This window comes from Tursiops truncatus, chromosome 10 (genome assembly GCF_011762595.2).
Source record: "Tursiops truncatus isolate mTurTru1 chromosome 10, mTurTru1.mat.Y, whole genome shotgun sequence".
Taxonomy (NCBI): Eukaryota; Metazoa; Chordata; class Mammalia; order Artiodactyla; family Delphinidae; genus Tursiops; species Tursiops truncatus.
In genome coordinates, this window is record NC_047043.1 from 79,139,000 (window position 1) to 79,165,983 (window position 26,984).

General features: G+C 42.1%; 1 protein-coding gene and 1 long non-coding RNA gene across 27 annotated transcripts in view; both read left to right on the forward strand.

The window, feature by feature from the left end:
- LOC117313967 (uncharacterized) overlaps positions 1-13,655 on the forward strand; it is a 175,483-nt gene extending 161,828 nt beyond the window's left edge. For all 20 annotated transcript variants that reach the window (XR_012323872.1, XR_012323880.1, XR_012323862.1 and 17 more), the window contains one exon: positions 12,425-13,655. This is a non-coding gene — a long non-coding RNA (uncharacterized lncRNA). The remainder of the gene's footprint in view (positions 1-12,424) is intronic.
- A 1,022-nt stretch (positions 13,656-14,677) lies between these two features.
- SLC25A26 (solute carrier family 25 member 26) overlaps positions 14,678-26,984 on the forward strand; it is a 139,946-nt gene continuing 127,639 nt past the window's right edge. The window contains exon 1 of one of the 7 annotated variants that reach the window (XM_073787526.1): positions 14,678-14,883. In XM_073787526.1, coding sequence (XP_073643627.1) covers positions 14,851-14,883 — 33 coding nt within the window. In that variant the 5' untranslated portion in view covers positions 14,678-14,850. Of the gene's footprint in view, positions 14,884-15,015; positions 15,992-23,821; positions 26,639-26,984 lie in introns of those variants that run through there. The other 6 variants (XM_019947617.3, XR_012323882.1, XM_073787528.1 and 3 more) reach the window with 6 other exon arrangements.

The following is a 26,984-nucleotide window of genomic DNA, read 5'->3' on the forward strand; positions in this document are numbered from 1 at the left end:
GATTTTTAATCACAGTCTCAATTTCAGTGCTGTGATTAGTCTGTTTGTATTTTCTATTTTTCCTGGTTCAGTCTCACAAAGTTGTGATTTTCTAAGAATTGGTCCATTTCTTCCCGGTTGTCCATTTTATTGGCATATATTTGCTTGTAGTAATCTCTCATGATCCTTTGTATTTCTGCATTGTCACTTGTTACTTCTTTTTCATTTCTGATTCTGTTGATTTGAGTCTTCTCCCTTTTTTTCTTGATGAGTCTGGCTAATGGTTTATCAGTTTTGTTTATCTTCTCAAAGAACCAGCTTTTAGTTTAATTGGTCTTTGCTATCATTTCCTTCACTTCTTTTTCATTTATTTCCGATCTGATCTTTATGGTTTCTTTCCTTCTGCTAACTTCGGGGATTTTTTGTTCTTCTTTCTCTAATTGCTTTAGGTGTAAGGTTAGGTTGTTTATTTGAGGTGTTTCTTGTTTCTTTTTTTTGTTGTTGTTGTTGTTTTTTTGTTTCTTGTTTCTTGAGGTAGGATTGTATTGCTATAAACTCCCCTCCTAGAACTGCTTTTGCTGCATCCCATAGATTTTGGGTCGTCATGCTTTCATTGTCATTTGTTTCTAGGTATTTTTTGATTTCCTCTTTGATTTCTTCAGTGCTGTCTTGGTTATTTACTAGCGTATTGTTTAGCCTCCATATCTTTGTATTTTTTACAGTTTTTTTCCTGTAATTGATATCTAGTCTCATAGCATTGTGGTTGGAAAAGATACTTGATACGATTTCAATTTTCTTAAATTTATCAAGGCTTCATTTGTGACCCAGGTTATGGTCTATCCTGGAGAATGTTCCATGAGCACTTGAGAAGAATGTGTATCCTATTGTTTTTGGATGGAATGTCCTATAAGCATCAGTTAAGTCTGTCTTTTTTAATGTGTCATTTAAAGCTTGTGTTTCCTTATTTATTTTCATTTTGGATGCTCTGTCCATTGGTGAAAGTGGGGTGTTAAAGTCCCCTACTATGAATGTGTTACTGTCGATTTCCCCTTTTATGGCTGTTAGCATTTGCCTTATGTATTGAGGTGCTCCTATGTTGGGTACATAAATATTTATCATTGTTATATCTTCTTCTTAGATTGATCCCTTGATCATTATGTAGTGTCCTTTTTGTCTCTTGTAATAGTCTTTATTTTAAAGTCTTTTTTTTCTGATATGAGAATTGCTACTCCAGTTTTCTTTTGATTTCCATTTGCATGGAATATATTTTTCCATCCCCTCACTTTCAGTCTCTATGTGTCCCTAGGTCTGAAGTGGGTCTTTTGTAGACACCATATGTATGGGTCATGTTTTTGTATCCATTCAGCCAGTCAATGTCTTTTGGTTGGAGTGTTTAATCCATTTACATTACAGGTAATTATTGATATGTATGTTCCTATTACTATTTTCTTAACTGTTTTGGGTTTGTTTTTGTAGTTCTTTTCCTTCTCTTGTGTTTCTTGCCTAGAGACGTTCCTTTAGCATTTGTTGTAAAGCTGGTTTGGTTGTGCTGAATTCTCTTAACTTTTGTTTATGTGTAAAGGTTTTAATTTCTTAATCGAATCTGAATGAGATCCTTGCTGGGTAGAGTCATCTTGGTTGTAGGTTTTTCCCTTTCATCACTTTCAATATGCCCTGCCCCTCCCTTCTGGCTTGTAGAGTTTCTGCTGAAAAGCAGCTGTTAATCTTATGGGGATTCCCTCATATATTATTTGTTGCTTTTCCCTTGCTGCTTTTAATATTCTTTCTTTGTATTTAATTTTTGATAGTTTGATTAATATGTCTCAGCACGTTTCTCCTTGGGTTTATCCTGTATGGTACTGTCTGTGCTTCCTGGACTTGATTGACTATTTCCTTTCCCATGTTAGGGAAGTTTTCGATTATAATCTCTTCAAATATTTTCTCAGGCCCTTTCCTTGTCTCTTCTTCTTCTGGGACCCCTAAAATTCTAATGTTGTTGTGTTTAGTGTTGCCCCAGAGGTCTCTGAGACTGTCCTCGATTCTTTTCATTCTTTTCTTTATCCTGCTCCCTGGTAGTTATTTCCACCATTTAATCTTCCAGGTCACTTATCCATTCTTCTGCCTCAGTGATTCTGCTATTGATTCCTTCTACAGTATTTTTAATTTCAGTAATTGTGTTGTTTATCACTGTTTGTTTGCTCTTTAGTTCTTCTTTAGTCCTTCTCTTTAGTTCCTTGTTAAATGTTTCTTGTATTTTCTCCATTCTGTTTCTGAGATTTTGGATCATCTTTACTATCATTACTGTGAATTCTTTTTCAGGTAGGTTGCCTATTTCAGCTTCATTTATTTGGTCTTGTAGGTTTTTACCTTGTTCCTTCATCTGTAACGTGTTTTTTTGTTGTTTCATTTTTTTTGTTTTCTTTGATGGGTGGTGCTGTATTCCTGTCTTACTGGTTGTTTGGCCTGAGACAGCCATCACTGGAGTTTGCAGGCAGTTGGATAGAGCTGGGTCTTGGTGCTGATATCAGGACCTCCGGGAGGCCTCACTCTGATTGGTATTCCCTGGGGTCTGAGGTTATCTGTTAGTCCAGTGGTTTGGACTCGGAGCTCCCACCACAGGAGCTTGGGTCCAGCCTCCAGCCTGGGAACCAAGATATCACAAGCTTCTTGGTGAGGTATAAAAAAAAAAAAAGCAAAGGAAGAAAGAAAGAAAAAAGGGAGCAGTACCATATCAAAGAATAAAAAATAAAATAAAATTAGAAAGATAAAAAAATATATTAGGAAAAATAAAACTATAATTGAAACAACTGCAACAAGGTAAAATAAAACCACAACAGAAAAAAGAAAAAAAAAAACGTGGGTGGGGGAACAAGCCAAAAGGAGAGATCACTAACAAAGTATAAAGAATAAAATAAAATTAGAAAAATAAAAGATATATTAGGAAAAATAAAAATATAAAGGAATCAACAAGGTAAAACAGAACCCCAATCTAAAAGAGTAAAAAAGAAAAAAAAAAGCCTTGGCATGGGGTGGAGTTTAGGCAGGGGGTGGAACTTAGGCAGGGGTGGGGTTTAGGGTGGGTGGGGCCTGGGCGGGGTGATGTTCAAGCGTGGGTTGGGGTCACTGCTTAGGACCTGCGCGCAGACGGGTAGAGGGCCTCTGGTGTGTGGAGTTCCGGAGTTTGGAGGTAGGGCCTTGGGGGAGGGTGTGTGGGTGGGGTTTAGGCCCAGCTAGTTGGAGGGTGTCTCAGAGGAGGTCTCTGAGTGTAGAGGTGGGGTGCTGGGTGAGGGTGTAGGGGCGGGGCTTGGGCTCTGCGAGGCAGGAGGGGAGCTCCCAAGGCAGAGGATTAGGTACGGTAGCTCAACAGGCTTCCCGGTGCCTAAGTGGGCAGGGAAAGCACTGTCCCCATTCCTTTCCTTTCCTTCGTGCCCCTCCCCTACTGTCTCCCCCAGGGTCTCCCCCGTTGCTGTGGGTGGGTCCTGCTGGGATGCTGGTTCTGTAGGTCCAGCCTTTACTTTTGCTCCCCTTCCCTCCCTTCCAGTCCCTCAGGACTCATGCAGCTGGAGGGGGCCTAGGTGGGCAGAGGATCAGGCCCAGGATCTCAGCAGGTTCCTGGGGGCCCACGCAGTCAGGGGAAACCTGGCCATGCTCCCTTTTGATCCTCTGCCTTCCCAGTGGTTCCCCAATTTCCCCCTTTGGGCGTGGGATCCCTTCCCCTCCCCCAGCCACCCCTCAGGGGCGCCAGTCCCGTCCTGCCTCCACTTCTCCTCTCCCTTCACTCCCCCCCATGCCCCATGTCCTACCCGGTCGCTGGGGGTTCCTCCCGTCCCCTTAGTTGTCCGTGGTCACCCACCGGTGCCTGGTAGGTGCCCTAGTTTTGAGGAGATACGAATTCTGCGTCCTCCTAGTACGCCATCCTGACTCCAGCCCCTCTCTCTTTCTTCATTCCAACAATTAAACTCCTCCTATGTGTTTGGCACTGAGAACAGTGGTGAACTTGTTAAGACATTGACCCTGTCTTCATGGATTTTATAATCTAGTGGTGGAGAGTGATGAGCACACACACATAGAATTACATATTATGATAAGTGCTGGGGAAAAAATATGATGCTACAGGAGAAATATGGGAGGGGTAGGGTGATGTGAGGGAGAAGACAACCTCTGAGGAAACCACATTGAACTGCATTGTCAGTAAAGGTGAAGTAAGAAGGAGAAGGGTGGACGTGGGCCTGTGCCCAAGCCCTGAGGCAGAAAGTATGGAGGTCAGCTTCCCTGGGGAATCAAGCGCAGAGAAAGGTAACCGGCAGGCCATGAGCTTGAAGCAATAGTCTGGGGCCCGATGATTCAGGTAAAAATAGACAATGTCTGTTGAGAAATAAAACCTGCAAGACGAACTAAAAATTAAGAGAGGATGTGGAACTGCACCTGAGGGACACATTACCCTACAGAGGGTAACATGTTCTCTCGTAATTATTTGTGGGAACTGTGGCCATTTTGCAATGTCAGTAGCATTGGACCTGAGAAATGACAAAGGTATTAGCTCACTTTTTTCTAGTGATTCTTTGAGCTCTAAAGGGTTCACCTGGGGGACAGCTGGAGCAGATGAATGTTCAGCCTGTAGCATGAAGCCTAAAGTGTTCATTTAGGACCCATGCTGGTAGCTCAGAGGAATAAAAGGTCATGCCCTTTTGAATGAAGGACTGCTGTTTGACGGAAGGTAATAAATAAAAAGACTGCAGCGCCAGAGAGCTCTGGGGAAGGTTTGCAATGAGGAAGGTATAGAATGGCAGACTGAGCGGGGGGAGGCACATCATGATGAGGAAGTTGGTGAATGGGAATTCAAAGCCATGTATTTCATTCTTTTTTTTTTTTAACATCTTTATTGGGGTATAATTGCTTTACAATGGTGTGTTAGTTTCTGCTTTATAACAAAGTGAATCAGTTATACATATACATATGTTCCCATATCTCTTCCCTCTTGCGTCTCCCTCCCTCCCACCCTCCCTATCCCACCCCTCCAGGCGGTCAAAGCACCAAGCTGATATCCCTGTGCTATGCGGCTGCTTCCCACTAGCTATCTACCTTACGTTTGTTAGTGTATATATGTCCATGGCTCTCTCTCACCCTGTCACAGCTCAACCTTCCCCCTCCCCATATCCTCAAGTCCGTTCTCCAGTAGGTCTGTGTCTTTATTCCTGTCTTACCCCTAGGTTCTTCATGACATTTTTTTTTCTTAAATTCCATATATATGTGTTAGCATACGGTATTTGTCTTTTTCTTTCTGACTTAACTTCACTCTGCATGAGAGACTCTAGGTCTATCCACCTCATTACAAATAGCTCAATTTCGTTTCTTTTTATGGCTGAGTAATATTCCATTGTATATATGTGCCACATCTTCTTTACATATATTTCATCCTTAAAACATTTTACGTATCAGTGAATGAGCTGGGGCCCTGCACCGTGTAATGGAGCTCTTCACTTACTGCTGCCTCCGCCACCCCCTCTTCCCTCCAGACACTCTGACTTAGGAAGCAAAATAGCATCGAAGGGGTAGGGAGAACTTTGATTACTGGTTGACTGAAGAATGTTGTGCATCAGCTTTTTCTTGAGCCTGAGAATCATTTCATCTTTGAAATGAAATGCGTTAAATGCGTTCCATCTCCTATGAAGAAAAAGTGTCTTGTTTATGTTAGTAAAATATACATAACATAAGAATGACTGTTTTAACCTTGTTAGGTGTACGGTCCGGTGGCATTAAGTACATTCACATTGTGCAACCATTACTACCATCTGTTCCCACCGTCCATTCCCAGAACTTTTTCATTTTCCCCAACTGAAATTCTGTACCCGTTGAACACTAAGCATTGCCCCTCCCTCCAGCTCTTGGCAACCAGCTTTCTACTTTCTGTCTCTGTGAATTTGACTACTCTAGGTGCCTCTGTAGTCAGAATCCTACAGTATTTGTCCTTTTGTGAAGGGCTTATTTCACTTAACACAATGTCTTCAAGGTTTGTCCCTGTATCAGAATTTCTTTCCTTTTTAAGGCTGAATAAGATTCCATTGTATGTATAAGGCAGGAGATAGATGGGCTCCAGGCTAGACATTGACAACTGGCCTCCTGTTCACACTTCCTGGGGTGAGAAGAAGATGGGCTCCAGGCTGGACATTCATTACCCAGCCGCCTGTTTACATTTCCTGAAGCAAGAGACAAACGGGCTCCAGGACTACATATTTATAACCAGACTCCTGTCTATATTTCGAGATCTGCACCTTGATATAAAAACCAGCAACAGAAATAGGGTAAATAACCAGACATTGGACATTTTTATGGCAGGGACAGAGTGGGACTAAACCCTGTTAAAAGATCAAGAGGTCTGGGCATCCCTGGTGGAGCAGTGGTTGAGGGTCCGCCTGCTGATGCAGGGGACACGGGTTCGTGCCCCGGTCCGGGAGGATCCCGCATGCCGCGGAGCTGCTGGGCCCGTGAGCCGCGGCCGCTGGGCCTGCGCGTCCGGAGCCTGTGCTCCGCGGCGGGAGAGGCCGCAGCAGTGAGAGGCCCGCGTACCGCAAAAAAAAAAAAAAAAAAAAAAAAAAAGATCAAGAGGTCATACATTTCCCATCCTTAGGGCAAGGGAAATACTGCACATGTGCAGAAAGGCTCCTTGGGGGTCAAAAGGAGGGGGCACACCCCATAATACGTGATGCTAAGGCCGTCCCATAGACCTCTGGGCTGCAATCCATCTTGGAAAAACGTTGCGCATGCATGTTGGGTAGGGTCCTAGGGCAGGGGAGGTGTGGAAAAAGAAACCAGGTAATTGGCCAAAGGTAAACAAAGACCCGGAAGAACTGCCCTGTATGAATGACCTAACCACCTCTTTCCTGGCGCCTTCTCATTCGGGAGGACGCCCACACCCTTCCTAACCGGTGTGCATCTCTGCCTTGCTTCTGTCCTAACTAAACAAACTGTTTCTCTGTGTGCTCTCCCACTTGTTGTTGTGCTCTGTCTCTAATAATAAACTTTGTACCTGTTTTTACAGTTTTGCCTCTGTGAGAAATGCATTTTTCACTGGAGGCAAAAGCTAGGGGGTGTGGTGACTGGGATTCCTGGTTTTCATCCAGGCTCCCCAGGTTCAATTCTTGGGCAGGGAATTAAACGATCTTGCTTCATGCCACCACCCACCGCTGCCTCTCCGAGATCATGTATACACCCCATTTTTTTTATCCATTCATCTGTCTGTGAACATTTGGGTTGGAGGAAAAGTATCTCCAACCCATGGAGCAGAGACAAGATATTTTTCTTTTCATATATTGTCTTATTTTTCCTCTTTGTACACTCCTTGCTCCCTCTCTCCTTCTCTCCCTCCCTCCCCCTCTCTCTCCTTCCCTCCCTCCCTCCCTCCCTTCTCCCCTTCCTCCCCAACCCCAGCCCCTGTAGAAGGAGGATAGAACCACTACCGTGATGGAGGCGTTTCTTCTGTATTTCAAGTACGAGGAGATGGAGCTACCTTTCCTTTCTCATTTTTCTTTCAGTATAAGAGGGGGTCCTGGGAAAGTTTTAGAATCTGAAATTTAGCTGTAAATGACTTAATATGCTTTTGTACCACTTCCAAACCAAATGCTGTGTGTTCAGATATAAGTTTTTCTTTTCTTTTTTTTTTTTTTTTGCGGTGTGTGGGCCTCTCACTGCTGTGGCCTCTTCTGTTGCGGAGCACAGGCTCCGGACGCGCAGGCTCAGCGGCCACGGCTCACGGGCCCAGCCGCTCCGCGGCACGTGGGATCTTCCCGGACCGGGGCACGAACCCGCGTCCCCTGCATCGGCAGGTGGACTCTCAACCACTGTGCCACCAGGGAAGCCCAGGAGGATAGAATTTGACTGAAGTTTGTTATCATTGGGAATCTCAGGGTATAGTACAATGAGTTCATTTTTTTGAAATTATTGCAATAGAAGTTATCTTTCGGAGCATATTTAGATTCACAGTAAAAGTGAGCAGCAAGCACTCTGTTTGGAGCACTCAGTGGAGCACTCCCATATACTCCCTCCTTCCCCTCTGCCCACACCCACAGCCTCCCCCACAGTCAGCATCCCTCACCAGAGGGGTATGTCTGTTACAAGTGATAAATCTACATTGCAACCTCGCTATCATCCCAAACCCATGCTTTACACTGGGTGAATCACTCAGTATCGTACATTCTATTGGTTTTGACAAGTCTGTAACGATATGTATCAACCCTTATAGCATTGCAAAGAATAGTTTCACTACTGTAAGAATTCTCTGTGCCCCACCTACTTATCTCTCCCTCTCCTTAACCTTTGGCAACCACTGATCTTTTTACGGTCTCCATAGTTTTGCCTTTTCCAGAATGTTGGAATCATACAGTATATAGCATTTTCAGACTGGCTTGTCTCACTTAGCATTGTACTATGCATTGAAGGTTCCAACATGTCTTTATTCACGGCTTGATAGCTCATTTCTTTTTAACACTGAATACCATTCTGTTGCCTGGATAGACCACAGTCTACTTATCCATTCACTTACTAAATGATGTCTTGGTTGCTTCCAAGTTTTGGCAATTGTGGTTATAGCTGCTGCAAACATCCATTTGTAGATTTTTGTGTGGACATAAGTTTTCAGCTAACTTGAGTACATACCATGGAGCACAATTCCCAGATCATATGTTAAGACTACGTTTAGCTTTGTAACAAACTGTCTTCCAAAGACAGTCATGGAAGTCAATGACTTCCGTTTGGGTTTTACAGGAAACCAGGAGTCCAGGCTTGATGATAATACCTAAGTCGTCACAGGTTGACAGTTTGGATTAAGTGAGAAAATAAATAGGGACATGGTCAGTCATTGACACAGAGCCTGATATAAGATGGTTCCTTTTTTTTTTTTTAACTCTTGCAGAGCTGTCCAGATGAACTAGAAATGGGGATACGGAGACAGGAGAAGGTTTTTATGACTGGTTTAGTCATTAAGTTATGATTTTTGAAGGCTCAAACCAGAGCCTTCAGTTTTGCAGAAAGGAGAGGAGGAAAGCCTCTGGAGGATTAGGCAGTGGTTTAGGCATCAAGGATAGATACGAAATTGGACAAGAGGCAGGCTTCTTAAACCAGAAGATTGTAAGAATCATGGAACACCATGATAAAAAATGAAGTTGGGAGGGTCAGATGTTTAGAAAGAAAAAAGGCCATTATGGACCCACAATAACTGGTTAGCACTTGCTGATGGAATTAATTTGAAGAATAATAAAGGTTCTTATTTGTGATTAGCCAGAAGATTGTTGTTTAATGGTGGACAGTTTTGTTTTAAATTCCTGTAATGGGAAGATCATGAACCCCATTTCTGTTTTCCCATTATTTCCTCTACTGCAGAGAGAAAAATAGCTCGATTTGCCCTTCAATTTAATAATAGTCAGCGACTGAGAAAAATCATTTGCTGTCGTCATCTGTGTCAGATAAGTGTCACAAGGGCGACCTATAATTATCAGTTGCCACTTCAACAGAGGGGAGCAATTACAGCAAGGGCAGTTTGGTGTTATCTATCAGTGTGACAGGCTTACCAAACTGATGGGTAGTAAATGCATAAGGCACAAGGTTTTAGGATAATTTCCACGTCCAAGAGAGTGGAGCTCTTTGTCAGAGCATGTAAAAATTAGCTGAGCAGATTTCATCCTGATTATTTTTATATATGTTTTGCAAACCTAGCCAGAGCTTCATCTGGGGTCAAATATTGAACAAAACCCAACTATGGGAGATAACTGATTCACGCTTTGTAAAATCTAGGCAGGTTGATATCAACTTGCTCATGGAAAAGGCAAAGAAATTAAGCAATATCATGTGAGTGGCTGTCAGCTGGCGGTAGGTCAGCAACAATATCTGATGGTAATAGCTGCAGCCGTACTATTTATTAGTTAGAAATGGCCAGTAACACAAGAAGAAAACAGACATCATTTTTAATGGCCCCAAAGATAACTCGTCATCATATAGATTTTTTTCTGTGCATTTGTAAATTATATATATTGCCTCTAAGATTGTCCCCATTGATTGCTGCTGCCTTATATTCATGCCCTTGTATAATCCACTCCCCTTGAGTGTGAATAGGTTACAAAAGATTGTGGCTTCTATCTTGGGTGCTCTCTCCCTCTGATGGAAGCCAGGGGCTGTGTTGCAAACTCCCACACGGAGAGGCCCTCGAGGCAAGGAACTGAGGGAGGACTCCAGTCAACAGATATTGAGGAATTGAGCCCCTCACTCCAACAACCTGTGCGGAGCTGAATCCTGCCAACAGCCACGTGAGTGAGCTTAGAAGTGTATTTCCATTCGAGCCATCAGTTGGGACTGTAGTGCTGGCTGACAGCATAACTGCAGTCTCGTGAGAGATTATGAGCCAGCCAGGCCTAGCTAGGCCCAGATTTCAGACCCACAGAAACTCTGAGATGGTACGTTTGTTGTTTTAAGCGGCTAAGTATTGGGGTCGTTTGTTATGCAGCAATAGAGAACTAGTATGTAAATGTTTACAAAAATTGGATTAGAGTGTCTTTTGTCAGTCAGAGTTCTAGCAGCAAACAGAAGGCACCCACCTGGGATTTTGAAGAGAAACTTGGGCAGCGTTAGGAAAATCAATAAGGTACGAAGAGGCAGCCAGGGCTTACAACACTGGGAAGCCATTATCCTCCCTAGACCTGAAAGAGAAAGGGAGCCAGAGAGGAGGCTGTTTCATAGTAGCAGTGTTGTAGAGGAATGCAACATTTGCCAGAACTGGGTTGAGGCAGGGAGGGAGCAGAGAAGAAATACCCTGACCTCTTTCTCTGGCCATCCTCAGATCTGCCCATGACTCTCATTGGCCAAACCCTACTGGAAACCAGGGAGCAGTTCCTACCGGTCAGCTTTCTAGGACAGAAAACAAAAGAAGAGAAAGTAGGGAGTGGATCTGCTGGGGGGCATAAGGACAGAAACCAGCATATGCAAATGCTCTTGTGCAACTGTTTTTATTTTGACCATCCTTCTATATCATTAAAGATTCTTCTACATCATGGTTTTAAATAGCTACATATGGATACTATAACCAAATTATCTCAATCATGCAATGATGAACATTTTTGGTTGTATAAAAATTCATCTTTTGTTATGAAAATGGTGAAATGAATATGCTTATAGTCATATTTCTATGGATAAAAAAATATAATTTCTTAGAGTACAATGCAATAAGTAGAACAATTGAGGACAAAGAAGATTTTTTAGGGTTTTGATATATCTTGTCATATCACTCACCAGACAAGTTGCTTTGATGCTCTCCTTATAAAAATCTTTGCCTATTTGATAGGTTTGAAAAGTGCTGTATTGTTTTAATTTTCATTTTGATGTTATTAAGGAATTTAAAATATTTTCACATGTTCATTAGCTACTTATTTTTCTTCCTTTGTGACTTTCCCCATTTTTTTCTATTGGTATTGGTGTTTTTCTTATTGATTTATAGGAACTATTTAGAATTAAGAATTCTTTGTTGTCATATGTGCTGCAAATATTTTTCCTAGTTAAAAAAAATCTCATACATAAACCTGTTTCTTTACCTCAAGAATATTAAAATATGTACCTTTTCCTTCTAGTATTCTAATAAATTATATGAAGTGAGAATTTTAATCCATTTGGAACTGTTTTTGGAGGTAAAGTGTGAGACAGGGATGAAACATAATTTTCTTCTAAATAGTTATCTAACTGTCCCAAAGCCATTTATTGAAAGGACAGTCTTTTTTTGTTTTCCTCACTGATTCAAAATGGAAACACAAATCCACATGGAAAGTATAACCTTGATTTTATTACTTAAAGGGTTCCTTTCCGTTATATATATTTTTGCATATGGGTTAAAATACGCATATGGGTTAAGATACATGAATATTTTTATTGCAAATGATTCTATTATTTTATTTTTCAATAAAGATCAGTAACAGGAACTTGGAGCTTGGGTCCAGTTCTGGCTAAAGATTATGTCCTTTATTTCCCCTAAGCTGGACCTAATTTGTTTTTTTCGATGTATTGTTTTTGACCTCCTGATAATTTTTGTAAATACTACGAATATTTCGGAACTAAAGTGAACTTGGCTTACAGTGGTAGATTTAATTGAGGAAGACAATATTATTAGTATAATTTCATATGTTTAGTGCAAACCAGTACTTATCTCATTTGGTAGATTTTTTAACTAGATCTGAGGATATACTCTGCATGCAATGTGGTGACAATGACAGTGCATTGTAATGTTCCATTTAAAAGGCATGCACAAGTGGTAATGGATCTTTCTGTAAGCATTTCATGAAAGGAAGGCCCCAGGTCATGTTTGTACATCTGTATTTCCTAAAGGGTTTCCAGTGGCATCATGTAATACCTGATGAAGCTTTTACCTCTGAACGATAGAAGAGAACATAACATTTCTGTCTTGCTCTCTTAGATCACTCACTCTGGGGAAAACCAGCTGAGGACACTCAAGCAATCCTCTGGAGAAGTCTACGTGGTGAGGAACTGAGGCCAACTGCCAACAGCTAGCACTAATTTGGCAGGTATGGAAATAGGCCATTTTGGAGGTGGATCCTCCAGTCCCAACAACTCTTCAGATATAGCCCTAGCTGATGCCTTGACTGCAACCTCATCAGAGAGACCCCGAGCCTGAACTGAGACAGGCTTGTTGCCGAAATTAGCCTCTGTACACCGGTGCCGATTTAAATCTGGGAGACAGAGTTTTGTGTGAAGTAGAAAGAAATCGCTTTATTGCTTTGCCAGGCAAAGGGGACCACAACAGGCTAATGCCCTCAAGACTGTATGTCCCACCCTGGACGGGGGTAGTGAGGAGTCTTTAACAGTGTTCAGGGAGCAGGGTGTGATCAGCTCGTGGACATTCTTCTGATTGGTTGGTGGTGAGGAAATTGGGAGTCAGCATCATCAACCTTCTGGTTCCAGCCGGTCTGGGGTCTACGTGCTTGTGGGCAGCGTACGGTTAATTTCTTCCACCTGGTGGCGGTTTCAGTATCTGCAGAACAGCTCAAAGGACATGGCTCCGAATATTATCTATAGACCTTGGGGAAGAACTAAAGGTCCTTGACTTTGTTTAATGGCCAAAGAATTATTATTTTGTCTTGCTTGACTGTGTTCCTTTCTTTCTGCATTTTCTCACTTCTCTGATTAAATTTATTCTTTGACTAAAGTTTTTCTACAGACAAAAGTCAGGCGGAGGACATGGGTGGGGTCTATTCCAGGAAGGCCTCGTAGTGTCCTGCTAGGTTACAGGCTGGGACCTGGGACCTGGGACCCTTTGCAGCAATGCTTGCACCTGGACAAACGTCTCGTCAAGCAACAAATACAAAGAAACTCCAAGGGGCTAAAAATAACTGCATGCATGCCATTTGGGGCAAATTATGAACAAGATACAAAAAGCCCCAAAACCTAACTTCCACATCTGCGGAGTCGGGAGCAAAAGCATGGTAGCGCACATGATCCTTGCACACAGCACCACCAAGAGGATGGGCACCCCACCCAAGCCACCCCTGCAGCCTGACCCCCGGACCTGCCCCTACCCTCGCCCCATGTAAGGGACCAGCTTGCCCTCCCCTCAGGGAGCAAGCAGGGCCACCTGTTACTTGTTTTCGCGCCGTCCTGCTACAGTACGAGTCCCAATAAAGCCTTGCCTGAATTTCTCGTCTGGTGTTTTTTCAATTTCTGTTGATTAAGGAGTCCAAGAACCCTGGCCGGTAACAGAACCATTCAGGTAAGCCACTCCCAGATTTCTGGGGGTTCAGAATTTGAAACCCTGAAGGCATTCTGCTAATCATTTCTAGAACATCTCAACTAGAAGAGAATATTGACTATAGAAGTGGTATGAAAGACATTGAAGAAAGGCAAAGAACCTAAGGCTGTTGCAAAGGTTTTGAAGAAATATGATGAGGTCATTAGGTAACATTTCAAGCCTGGGTCTGCTATGTTCTCTGTAGCTTTGGGTTGGTTAGTGAACCTCTTGGAGCATCAGGATTCTCTGTAAAATGAGGATGCTAACCGTGCTTACCTTACGAAGTGGCTGTATTAGAGCACCACATCTGAGATGCAGTTGGCTCTTAATAGAAGGAAACTTAGAAGGTATTTGTTTGAAAAATGTAAAGGCAAGTCCACTGCAAGAAACTTTAAGTACTTAAAGTGGTCTTTGAAGTGTGCAACTGATACTACAGCTGACAAGATGAGCAAGTAAATAACCGAACAAATAAATTATATTAAGTGCAAAAACTGCTGGTAAGAAGTAGAGGACATTAATTTTTAGCTCGAGTAAAGACATTTTTGAAATGTTTTTCTATATTTAATAATTTTCTGATAATGAACCTGTTTTATGGAAAATGAGACAAAATTTCTACAGGCGAAACCAACAGATAAATGCAAATAACTCATTGGAAGCCACAGGTCTCGCCCGCTGAAGCTAATCCTGCCTCTCCACGGCCCCGCCTTCCACTATAGCCACGCCTCTTTTGGGTTTACGGTTAGGCTTCACCCTTTCCTCATCATCGGGCTCGCTACGCCTGGTTCCCAGTCGAGGCTCGTTTGCTCGCGAGAGTTCCTCCACCTGGCCCACTCAGAAGCTGTAGGAAACGGAGGCAGAGAAGAGTCGCGAGACTTGACTCGACCACACTTTCCAGGCTCCGCCCCTCCTTCCTGGCCCTCCTTCTGGCCCAGATTCCCCGTTGCACGTGCAATTGTGTACTTGTGGTTCAACCTCACGTGGCCACGGTAGTGCCGGCGTTACATGCCCCGCCTCCAAGATGGCGGCGCCCAGTGCCGGGGCTCACGACCTGAGTTGGCTCAGCTTTGAATTATAACCTTGACTGAGTCTATGTGGCCATGGACCGGCCTGGGTTCACAGCCTCGCTGGTGGTGAGTATCGGGCAGTAGAGTGGGGGCGCTAGGGGTGCCGGAGGCTTCCCTGGCCTAGCACCTCCTTCCGGTTTTGCGCGCTGAATCATCCCCGGGTCACCGGTCACCCGGTCTGGGAGGAAGCACGGGGCTCCTGGGCCGCGCCGGGCCTCGTGTCAAGGTTCTGAGTTTCCTACCTGTGTGACAGAAAGAGACGGGGGTGGGATAGGGGTGGCACTTGACTCATAGTCTTCCGTACCGCGGTTTACCTAACGGAAAAAGAAAAGTTTCAATTGTATACTGTAACCATACTCTGGAGAGCTTGGCAATGAATGAAATATATGTAACAAAACTCTTGAGTCGCTCACAGACCTGGTCAAGACTATGGTTTCATTTTGCTGTATCTTTTTTCAGTCTCGGAAAATGACGTATCCATTTATTCATCTTATATATAATCTGCTTAGTTTGCTTCCGAGCATTTTTCTATGCTTTGGGTATGGTATATACTGCTGAGCACAAATAGCCGCGCGTTGAATACGTCAGTGGTGTTTAATTCCTTAGAAAACAACGAGAATCAACGTGTCTTAACATCAACCCCCACCCCCCAAATCCTTTAATAAATACTTTGAAACTTTTCTTAGGACAGGCTCAGTAGGGGATACTAGATACAGTAGTGAACAAGACAGATTGGCTGCCTATGTTTTCACTGTAGGAGAGCGGGCAGAGGCAGAAAATAGACAAGAACCTTTTCAAAAGCTTTTCCTGAGAGATGGAGGCCTAGAGGACTTTCTTCGTTTAATTAGCAAATGTTTTTGCAGGTGTTGGAGATAACATGGTGAACAAGATAGACCTGGCCGCACGGGTCAGGTGGTGGAGGCAGAAGGGGTGAAATGAGTGTTGTCATAAATGACGATGAGGGTTAGTTTCAGAGTGTATGGAAAGATGTGGAAGGGGGATCTTACCCAGACTGGTGGAATGATGGTTTTAAATCTAGATTTGTTGATATTTGTAGAAGCTAGGTTTTAGAGATGCAAAGAAATATGTTACCCCGTTGAAGACGTTTTCCTGTCCAGCTGGTGAGATGGCAGTAGTACTTGTGACAATCCACGTTGCTCTGACGGGAACTAGGGTAAGCTCTTTGCATACATCATCTCATTTAAGCCTGACAAACAATTGAAGTCTTATCCTAGTTTTCCAAATGAGGGAACTGAGGAATAGTATGTTAGATAATTTGTCCAAAGTCACACAAGTGAGATACATTTCGTGTGTGTAAGTGTTGGAGCTCAGATTCCAAGCAGTGTAACATGGAATTCCATTTACTGCTCCTTGAGACTATCGCTGAAGTCAGCAACAGTAGCAGTTGCTAAAAACAGGTGACTGTCAGAGTTAACAAAAGAAAAATTGTATTAAAATTTATTTAAAATTAATTTTATTAAAGAAGGGTACACATGCATACTTCTTTTTTCGTCGTTACAGAGGGTAAAATTGGGATCGATTGGTAGAAATTTCAAGGAAGTTAGATCTCATTCCTGGTGAATTCATTTAGCATGCAGTTTATCTGCCATGTGTTCTGTCTACTGGTACTGTGATTGCCCTTGGAGATTTGATGGCAAACAAACCAAGGCTATATGATAAGTACTGTGAAAGGAATGAACTGAGGTGGGAGAGAGAGAGAATAATATTGGAAAACCTACTTTAGATGGAGTGCCCTAGGAAGGCCCTGAGGAGCTAACGTTTAAGCTAAGACCTAACAGGTAAGGGGCTAGTCATTTTGATGAGCAGAGGGGAAAGTTCAGAGGGAGCAGCACGTGAGAAAATCCTCAGGTGGAAAGGGTTCAGGATGTGAAGGTGGTGGATGAGGCGTAGTGGGTGAGGGTAGTGTGACAGAGGCTGCTGTTGGAGAGCTAGACAAAGCCTGCCGAGGTGAGTCTTGGTGGGCAGTGGAAAGGAATTTGGATTTTATATAAAGCATGATGAAAGCCATTAGAGGGTTTTATTATTGAAGTAGTCTGGAAATGGAGGGGCCCCCCCTTTTTTTTTTTAACGGTTGGGAGCGTCTTTGAGGAGGCTAAGCACTCCTCAGGGAGTTCTGTTTTGTTTACTACTGTGTGACCAATGCCTGACACTTCGAAGGCACTCAGTACTTGTTGGGTGAATGAATGCAGCTTCACGTTTGCAGAAGTCTTGAGCCTCGGCTTCTAAGGATTAAGTGAGATGTAGTACGGAGCCTGATGTAGAGCACATATTTACCTGTTTCCTTCCTGAAGTTTCTGGAGCAGGATTGAAGGGCTGTAGAGCTGAATAGGGAGAGAGCTTCTGGCATGTTAAGTTTTCATTTGGAGCACAGAGCAGACTATTCAGAAAAAAACCTCCAAGAGTACAGTCACTGGTGCATGCTTTTAGGAGAGCAGTTTGAAATAAGTATTAGTGACCTAAAGATGTTCATAACATTTAGCTCAGTGAAGATAATAGGAAAACATGAAATAAAAGAGGAATGGTTAGGTAAATGATGATAGATGCATTTCATGGACTATTTAGGGGCCATTGGTAACAGTGCTTGTGAAGAGTATGTGCTATAATAGTAACATGGAAAATGCTTATGAGATTTAAAAAAAAGAAAAAATACAACACTGTACCTGTATACATCTGGTTCATGCCTAATTAAAACTTGGTAGCCAAGGGGAGTTGGTTCCAGGTCCGCTGTGGATACCAAAATCCACAGATGCTCAAGTCCCTTATATAAAATGATGTAGTATTTGCATGTAACCTATGCACATCCTCCTGTATACTTTAAATCATTTCTAGATTACTTATCATACCTAATACAAGGTAAATACTGTGTAAATAGTTGTAAATACAATATAAATGTTATGAAAATAGTTGCCTGCATGCAGCAAATTCAAGTTTTGCTTTTTGGAACTTTCTGGAATTCTTTTTTTTTTTTTTTTTTTTTTTTTTTTTTTTGCGCTACGCGGGCCTCGCACTGTTGTGGCCTCTCCCGTTGCAGAGCACAGGCTCCGGACGCGCAGGCCCAGCGGCCATGGCTCACGGGCCCAGCTGCTCCGCGGCATGCGGGATCCTCCCGGACCGGGGCACGAACCTGTGCCCCCGCATTGGCAGGCGGACTCCCAGCCGCTGCGCCACCAGGGAAGCCCTGGAATTCTTTTTGCAAATATTTTGAATCTGCATTTGGTTGAATCTGACGATGCGGAAGCCCAGGATATGGAGGGCTGGCTTTATTCCATTCCTTAAAAAAACAAAAAAAAGCTGTATTGAAATCCTCCAAGATGGAATGAAATAATTTTGATAGTAGCCTTACTTTTTTCTTCTTCTTTTTTTTTTTTTTTTGCGGTACGCGGGCCTCTCACTGTTGTGGCCTCTCCCGTTGCGGAGCACAAGCTCCGGACGCGCAGACTCAGCGGTCATGGCTCACGGGTCCAGCCGCTCCGCGGCATGTGGGATCCTCCCAGACCGGGGCACGAACCTGTGTCCCCTGCATCAGCAGGCGGACTCTCAACCACTGCGCCACCAGGGAAGCCCTCTTCTACTTTTTTCAATGCAAAACAAACAAACATACTTCCAAACCACTCTTTCCTTCCAGCCTGATTCTTCTCTCCCTTTCAGTACTTAGCTGTTTCATCGACCTTGTAGTTCATCTGGGTTGTTACTTGAGTGAAACCGAAACCATCCCTGTCTCAGTTACTTTATTTTTTTAAATTTTTAAAATTTTAAAATTTATTTTACATCTTTATTGGAGTATAATTGCTTTACAGTGGTGTGTTAGTTTCTGCTTCATAACAAAGTGAATCAGTTATACATATACATATGTTCCCATATCTCTTCCCTCTTGCGTCTCCCTCCCTCCCACCCTCCCTATCCCACCCCTCCAGGCGATCACAAAGCACGGAGCTGATATCCCTGTGCTATGCGGCTGCTTTCCACTAGCTATCTACCTTACATTTGGTAGTGTATATATGTCCATGCCTCTCTCTCGCTTTGTCACAGCTTACCCTTCCCGCTCCCCATATCCTCAAGTCCATTCTCTAGTAGGTCTGTGTCTTTATTCCTGTCTTACCCCTAGGTTTTTCATGACATTTTTTTCCTTAAATTCCATATATATGTGTTAGCATACGGTATTTGTCTTTCTCTTTCCGACTTACTTCACTCTGTATGAGAGACTCTAGGTCTATCCACCTCATTACAAATAGCTCAGTTTCGTTTCTTTCTATGGCTGAGTAATATTCCATTGTATGTATGTGCCACATCTTCTTTATCCATTCATCCGATGATGGACACTCAGGTTGTTTCCATCTCTGGGCTATTGTAAATAGAGCTGCAGTGAACATTTTGGTACATGACTCTTTTTGAATTATGGTTTTCTCAGGGTATTGTCTCAGTTACTTTTAACTGGGTTACAGGTGAAGGAACTTCGGCAAGTGTTGGTGCTCTGCAGTGTGAAGTGCAGGCAGTCCTTTGCGTGTAATTTGGGGCTGGAAAGATGAATGTGCGAGTGGACGTCATGCAAAGTGATCTTAATAATTGATGAAAACGATTATTTAACGACCTTTAAAAATTCTTGTCAATGTTAATAATTCTCTTACTGTAGATTGTGGAAGTATAGGGAAACAGAAAAAAAAGAAGTAAAGCTTACATTTAGTACAGTGTAATTTAAAACATTAAGATTGTATTTCTTTGTAAAAAAAAAAAAGTATCAGAAGTAATTTTAAGTCATATAACTTGCAGTACAGAACAAGTGTTCCTTTAACGTGGAGGTTTTTGCTGGCACAGCTTGCTCTGGGACATCTTTGTCCTTTTCTTTCCCCGTATGTGGTAAGTTCGCCTTCACTCATTTTCCTCTGGCTGCATGTCTGGAATCTGTCCAATGACAGCAGTGTCGATATTCCCACAGCTAATTCTTTTATAACTCCTTTTACGTTTGATTTGAATGTCACTTTCAGTGTTAACCACTTGTCATTTATTTGCCCTGCTTTCATGTTTGTTGGCCAGTTCCCTCTTTCGATTATTCATTTTTGTGAAATGTCACTGTGGTCACTGTAATTCAACTGTCCTGTTAGAGGACTTGTGTTCCTTATGGCAACTGAGATGCATGCGTGTCGGTGCTGTGCAAAGCAAGGACTGCTTGTACTGTTTTTTTTTTTTAGTTATTTTGTTGTTTTCTTTTCTTACTTTAGGGAGGTGGTTCTGAAAAAGCTTCATAATATTTGTGTCTTCTCACTGGACCTGCCCTTCTGCTGAGAACCACTGGCAGAAAGGGACTTGAGGGCAGTGGCATGGATTATGTTGCCAAGGTTTCTTAGGTGGGGTAAGAAAACAGAAGAAAAGATAAGAATGAAGTTGAAGGGACGTTTTCAGTGCTTATTGCCTCATACGTTTCTTTTCTGGAAGGCAGCTTCCTAGTCTGCTTTCTGGAGTCAAGGAAGTTAGTATCTGATGATGAAGCATTAACTCCATATCTCTAAGGGATTGGGAATTATGCTGCACGTTCTCGAGCTTGCTTTGTGTGACTTGTTTCTTTCTGTCATTTAGGTCACAGTGGGCAGGTCTTCCTTTTTTTGCTCATTTTTGTGTTGAGTAGGCAGTCACCTAGACAGAGGTATATTCTCAATTTTGATCCATCAGTGGAGCATGCAAGGCACCCTTGGAGACCACCAATTGTCTGGGGCCACAATCGAGAACCACTGCCGTGATGGAGGCGTTTCTTCTGTATTTCAAGTACGAGGAGATGGAGCTACCTTTCCTTTCTCATTTTTCTTTCAGTATAAGAGGGGGTCCTGGGAAAGTTTTAGAATCTGAAATTTAGCTGTAAATGACTTAATATGCTTTTGTACCACTTCCAAACCAAATGCTGTGTGTTCAGATATAATTTTTTTTTTTTTTTTTTTTTGCGGTATGCGGGCCTCTCACTGCTGTGGCCTCTCCCGTTGCGGAGCACAGGCTCCGGACGCGCAGGCTCAGCGGCTATGGCTCACGGGCCCAGCCGCTCTGCGGCATGTGGGATCATCCCGGACCAGGGCATGAAACCGGGTCCCCTGCATCGGCAGGCGGACTCTCAACCACTGTGCCCAGGGAAGCCCCAGATACAAGTTTTAAATATTAAAATTTTAATGGTACACACAGAATTTGAGTAACAAAATGCCAAATAGAGGGAAGATAAATGTTGTAGCCACAGTTTTTCCACCTCCATGCATCAGGTATTGTTACCTGTTTAACCAGACATGTGTGTGAGCCTTTGCTCTGGTACTTGGGAAGAGCAAGAGCCTGGAAGATATGGTCCCTACCCTCAGGGGTGTGCAGTCAAGTGGGAGCAGACATTTAACAGAAAATAAAACAAAAATTAACCATGTAATTATGCATGGTAATAAAAAGTAACCATTTACTGAACACTTTAATGTGTGCTTATGCAGTTTTTTCAGAACAGAAATCATATGTTTACAATTTTGTCTTCTCTTTTTTTTTTTTGTATTCTGGTTAAAAAAAAATAACCCATAAATTCACATCCAAGCATCATAAATTTGAACAGTAGTGTTTCTCAGTTTTTTGAGTTTGATGCTGAATCGTTCCTGCACACGTCGCGTGATTTCGTTTTCTGTTGTGTGAATCCATGGGTGATTCTTGTCCAGGGAGCAGAATTTGAGGAAAGCTTTTCATTCATTATTGGTAAGGAAAGACTTGAATTTATCGATTTTGTATATACATTTATAGTTCAGTTTAATATATGAATGTAATCTTCAGTCTTTGGTCACGTCCTCCTTTGTCTTTCACATGGTTTTTAATATTGGCCTGTCAGAAATAGGGCATCAGCAAACTTGGAAGGATATTTACAGTAACGTAACACTAAAAATGATAACTCATACTTATTGGTAATTGAGGCAGGCATTTTGCTAAGCATGTAACAGGCTCATGTAGTTGTATTTAATTCTCATTTAATCTCACTCAGTTCTCAAAAACTCTGTGAAGTATAGGTACTATTATTTTTCCCCTTTCATGCATGAAGAAATGTGGGCTTACCTAGGTTTAATAGCTTTCCTAGGGAGACCCAGTTGAGATTGAAGCCAGGTCTGCGTGTCTGTTGCCAAAGCTGTAGTCTAAGGCAATATTTAATGTGAAAGAATTTCTGGAGAAATGGAAGAATACTCAAGTCAAATTCTAGAACCATTATTGTGTTCCTGAGAATAGCCTCACCAAACAACACTGATCCTGCGCAGTCTTTTCCGTCAGGAGGTGATGAAAGGCACAGGATTTCTGGAAAAGACACCCTGAATATACCACAAAGCTGTCACTGGAGCTGTGGAATGCCAAGAAGTATAGCAGCAGGTAATGCCAGGTTTCATTTGTCACAGTGCTATGGCAGACTGCAGCAGGGACAACCAGAGAGTGATTTGCTGCAGTTTTTCTTGTGAATGTTGAATCTTTCTGTAAAGTGTTTTCTCATCATCTTACATTTCCATGTGATTCAGAACAACAAACAAGTGTGGAAGCCCTGCTCCATCCCAGGCACTGGGTTATATATTTAGGAGGGCCAAGGTCACTGACCTGGCTTCTACTCTGAAGGATCTAGTGTCAGCCATGGTGGTTAGTACTGAAAGTGAAATGTAAACAAAGTTATTCGGGGGAGTTAAGGAAGTAGCCTTTAATTCTGACTGGGAGACTGGGAAAGGCTTCAGGAGGGATATGGCGTTTGGTCACAGTCTTAACAATGAAATGGAGTTTGGCAGGTGTCTGTGTGTGTGTATGTGTATGTATTTGTGTGTATGTAATGGCTGGGGGGAGCAGGTGGTCTGCTGGCTGTAGTATACAGAAGACAAGAGGCATTGGAAGGGCCTTCCAGGCTGAGAGAAAAACCTAAGCAGGAGCACAGAATTGATAAGTTTCAGGATGTTTTTGGGAAACAGACTAGTCAGAGTGGAGGAGGCTCAAGATCAAGAGTGTGCCAGATGAAGCTGAACAGGTAGTTTAGGGTCCAGGGGTCGAGGTTCTGAGTTACCCCTTACTGAGTGCCTACTGTATACCAAATGTGACCAGTGAATTTGGGTTGTTGCTGTTTTTTTTTTTTGGTGAGGGAATATTAATTTGAGTAGCTCTACTTTTGTATGTTTTTAGTACTCATTGCAAAACTTGAACAGTACAAAAATCAACAAGATAATAATAAAAATGCTCCTCATCTCGACTGTTTTTCCACAGAGATAATAACTTCTAACAGTTTGGTGTGTGTGGTTCCAGACTTCTGATTATGCATAGACAAAAAAATAACACATTTCTTTGAAAGGTGGGATTATACAGCATATATTGTTCTGTAGCTTATTTGATTAATTTAAGAATATAACATGTTTCTGTATCAGCAAGTTCAGGTTGATCTCATTCTTTTAAAGGCTGTGTAGCAATCCGTTATTCTGATATAATACAACTTATTAGGTTATTTCTAGTTTTTTACTGTTAGAAAGAATTCTGTAGTAAACATTCTTGTATATTTATGAACTTATTTTTGTGGAAGAAATGTTTAAAAATAAAATAACTGGATCAAGTATTTTATAGTTTAAAATTTTCATTTTGCCAAATTGTCCTTCAATAGATTATAATCATTTGTTTATGTTAACACCCATAACTATTTCCATATTTTTAATCTTTTATAATGTAATTGGGAAATTTAAAATTTTGTTTTTATTTGATCACTGATGGTGGGGAAGCACATTTTCATAATTTTGTTGGCTGTTTATATTTTTTCTTTTGGGAACTGTTTGGTCCTGTGTTTTGCAATTTTTAAAAAAATTGATGTACCTTTTTTAGGTTGCTTTGTAGTACCTTCTAAGATATGGTTAGTAACCTTTTGTTATAGTCATTAATTCATGTGTTTTTCAAATAGTTACTGAGTGCCTACTATGTACTGGGTGCTGGGAACATACTGGTGAACAAAACAGGTATGGATCTTATAGTTTCATGGAACATACAGTCTTTGAAGAAATGGTCAGATGCTCAACTACAGAATTAGAATTCTTATCAGTGTGTGGAGACATGAGGGTGTAAACCTAGACTGGGGGATTAGGGACACAGTCCTAGGAATGAGGAAAATCAGATGACTTGGACGAAAAGAGAGATCAAGGTGGTAAGAAGGTACCCAGCAAAGGGCTAACGATGGAGTTAAGGGTGGAGAGGTAGATGGGGGACAGAACTTGTAGAGCCTTGTAGGCTGTACTGTGATTTTGTTCTTCATCCTAAGGGCTTTTGGAAACTTTGAAGAGTGTCAAGATGAAATTGAAATTTGTATTTTACACAGACAACGTTAGTGTAGAGGGTGAAGGAGCGCTGCGGGGAGAATGGATGGTGGAGGCGGAAGAAGGCAAGTGTCACAGGAAGCAGAAGCCACAGCTCTCCAATGAGGTGGTTAAAGTCACTGGTGGCCACTTTGTTGTGGGGGAAACTGAGAATGTCAGGGAGGGATGTTTCCCCGAGAAGCCATGTTAATGTTTTGCCTGGTTCTTTTTAGTTGTGGTCTAGGCCAGGGGCCTGTGATGATTTTGCTTAGTTAAATTAGACGGATGGTTTGATTTTGTCCTGTAGTTGAGCAGGAGTGAGTTTTTTTGTTTTTGCTTTGTTTTTTTCTGTTTTGCCAGCTTCATGTAATCTTGACTTTTTTTCAACTCCCAGAGGAATTTCAAAGGGTCTAATTTCACTAATTATACACTTCCTCTCTACAGCCTGCCAGCACTTTTTCCATTTTTAAATTAAGGTGGTGCTGTGTATTTTATCTGTATGATATCAAGGTCTCAATAAATTGTTATGCTATGGTAAGGCTTGCTGGTTATCTGGTTTATGTTCTCTTTCTTTGGACTTTGTCTAGCACTTAGGATTTTCAGTGTAAGCTACCATAAATGTTGGAACTAACCCTTTGCCTGGTAACCTTTTTTTAAAATTTTTTTTTAATTTTTAAAGATTTTTTGGCCGCACTGCATGGCATGCAAGATCTTAGCTCCTTGACCAGGGATCGAACCCATGTCCCCTGCAGTGGAAGCATGGAGTCTTAATGGCTGGACTGCCAGGGAAGTCCCGCCTGATAACATTTTTGATAAGTGATCATAGATAAAACAAATTTCTCAGGCTAAAGAAAAAAAGAAATTAGTAGAGTCCCTTATAATTCAGTTGATGCTGGCTTGATGAAAGATTATAAGCATTCCTTAAAGTTTTTGTTTAAATCTTAGATATGTTGCTATGTGTCTAAATACATAGGTAATTCTTAATGTTCTTTTAGCAGCATTTTTTTCAGTCTCATGAATTTAAGTGACATTTGAGTTTTAGAAGTTTGAAATCCACAGAAGCAATTAGTAACTCTTAATTCATGATTTACTAGATAAATAGATTCAATCTGGTCATTTTATTCTCAGATGATTAGAATTCTGATGAAAGGAGGGCTGGAGAATCAATGCATGCAAAGTAGCTAAATAGATTAAAAGAGTAATTTGCTTATTGATTAAAATTTAGCAGTAGATAGCAAGCATCTCTCTGAACCCACTCCTAAGATTAAAGAGAAAATTAGAATGAAGTGCAGCTATTTTTAAAGAAACCAGTCATATCAGTCATTCTCACCAAGATTTTAGTTCTTGTGTTTTGAGAAAATGAAGAGGCAGGCAAAATATTTTATTACCTACTGAATTTTATAAAATCCTTAAAGAATAAGTGAGAAGAGTGTTGAAAAAGTTGGCTTTTTTTTTCTTTTTAACTTTGCTACGTTACTTGTGAACTTTTTCCCTTGACTTAGAAAAGGCCACCTTTATATCTGGGAAGAAATCCCACATTGTCATTCTTTTACTCCCACTTGTGGTGCTCTACTGGCACATCTCTGTGTTCTTTTGGTGACAACTTTTTAGGTCATTTGCAGAGTATCCCGCATGGTCTTTGGGGTTCTGTCATGCCTTTCAGGCTGATCATATGGTATTAACGTATATGGTAATGTACTTTTCTCTTTCTTTTTCTTTTTTTAAAAATTTTATGTATTTTTGGCTGCGTTGGTTCTTCATTGCTGCACGTGGGCTTTTCTCTAGTTGTGGCGAGTGGGGGCTACTCGTCGTTTCATTGTGTGGGCTTCTCACTGCGGTGGCTTCTCTTATTGTGGAGCACAGGCTCTAGGTGAGTGAGCTTCAGTAGTTGTGGCTCGTGGGCTCTAGAGCTCAGGCTCAGTAGTTGTGGCACACGGGCTTCAGTAGTTGTGGCTCGTGGGCTCTAGAGCTCAGGCTCAGTAGTTGTGTCACATGGGCTTCAGTAATTGTGGCTCGTGGGCTCTAGAGCGCAGGCTCAGTAGTTGTGGCACACGGGCTTAGTTGCACCGCGGCATGTGGGATCTTCCTGGACCAGGGCTCGAACCCGTGTCCCCTGCAGTGGCAGGCAGAGTCTTAACCACTACGCCACCAGGGAAGTCCCTATGGTAATGTACTTTTCTAGTGTACACTAATTTTTAATAATTACCTATACTAATTGAAAAACAGACATTATTGCATTTCTCATCAGGGTAATTTCATTTTTCCAATGAAGTTTTGCAGTGTTTTTTTTTTTTTTTGCTGTATGCGGGCCGCTGATCATTGCGGCCCCTCCTGCCGTGGAGCACAGGCTCTGGACGCGCAGGTCCAGCGGCCATGGCTCACGGGCCCAGCCGCTCCGCGGCACGCGGGATCTTCCCGGACCGGGGCACGAACCCGTGCCCCCTGCATCGGCAGGCAGACCCCCCAACCACTGCGCCACCAGGGAAGCCCCTTGCAGTGGTTTTATGGTGAGTGGCAAGTAGAGCAGAAAGTGTTTGCTAGGCACTAACCTTTGTACCACTTGAGCATTCTGTAAACCCAAAGGATGGAAACAGCGTATCATTTTGAACTCTGCCTGTATGTTTAAATAGTACTGATTCTTCTTTTTCTGTGTCATGGAATATATAGTTTTTAATGTCTGCTTTTACTTTTTGAATAGGTAATATATTCACATGGTTCAAAATCCAAAAGATAGGAAAAGTTAGCAATTCAGTTTAAAACTTACTATGTAGGAACCGTATTGAGAGTTGCCTCTGTAGTTCTACCTGCTTACTGTGAAATGGTATTGATTCATATCTTTAAATGATGCCTTTA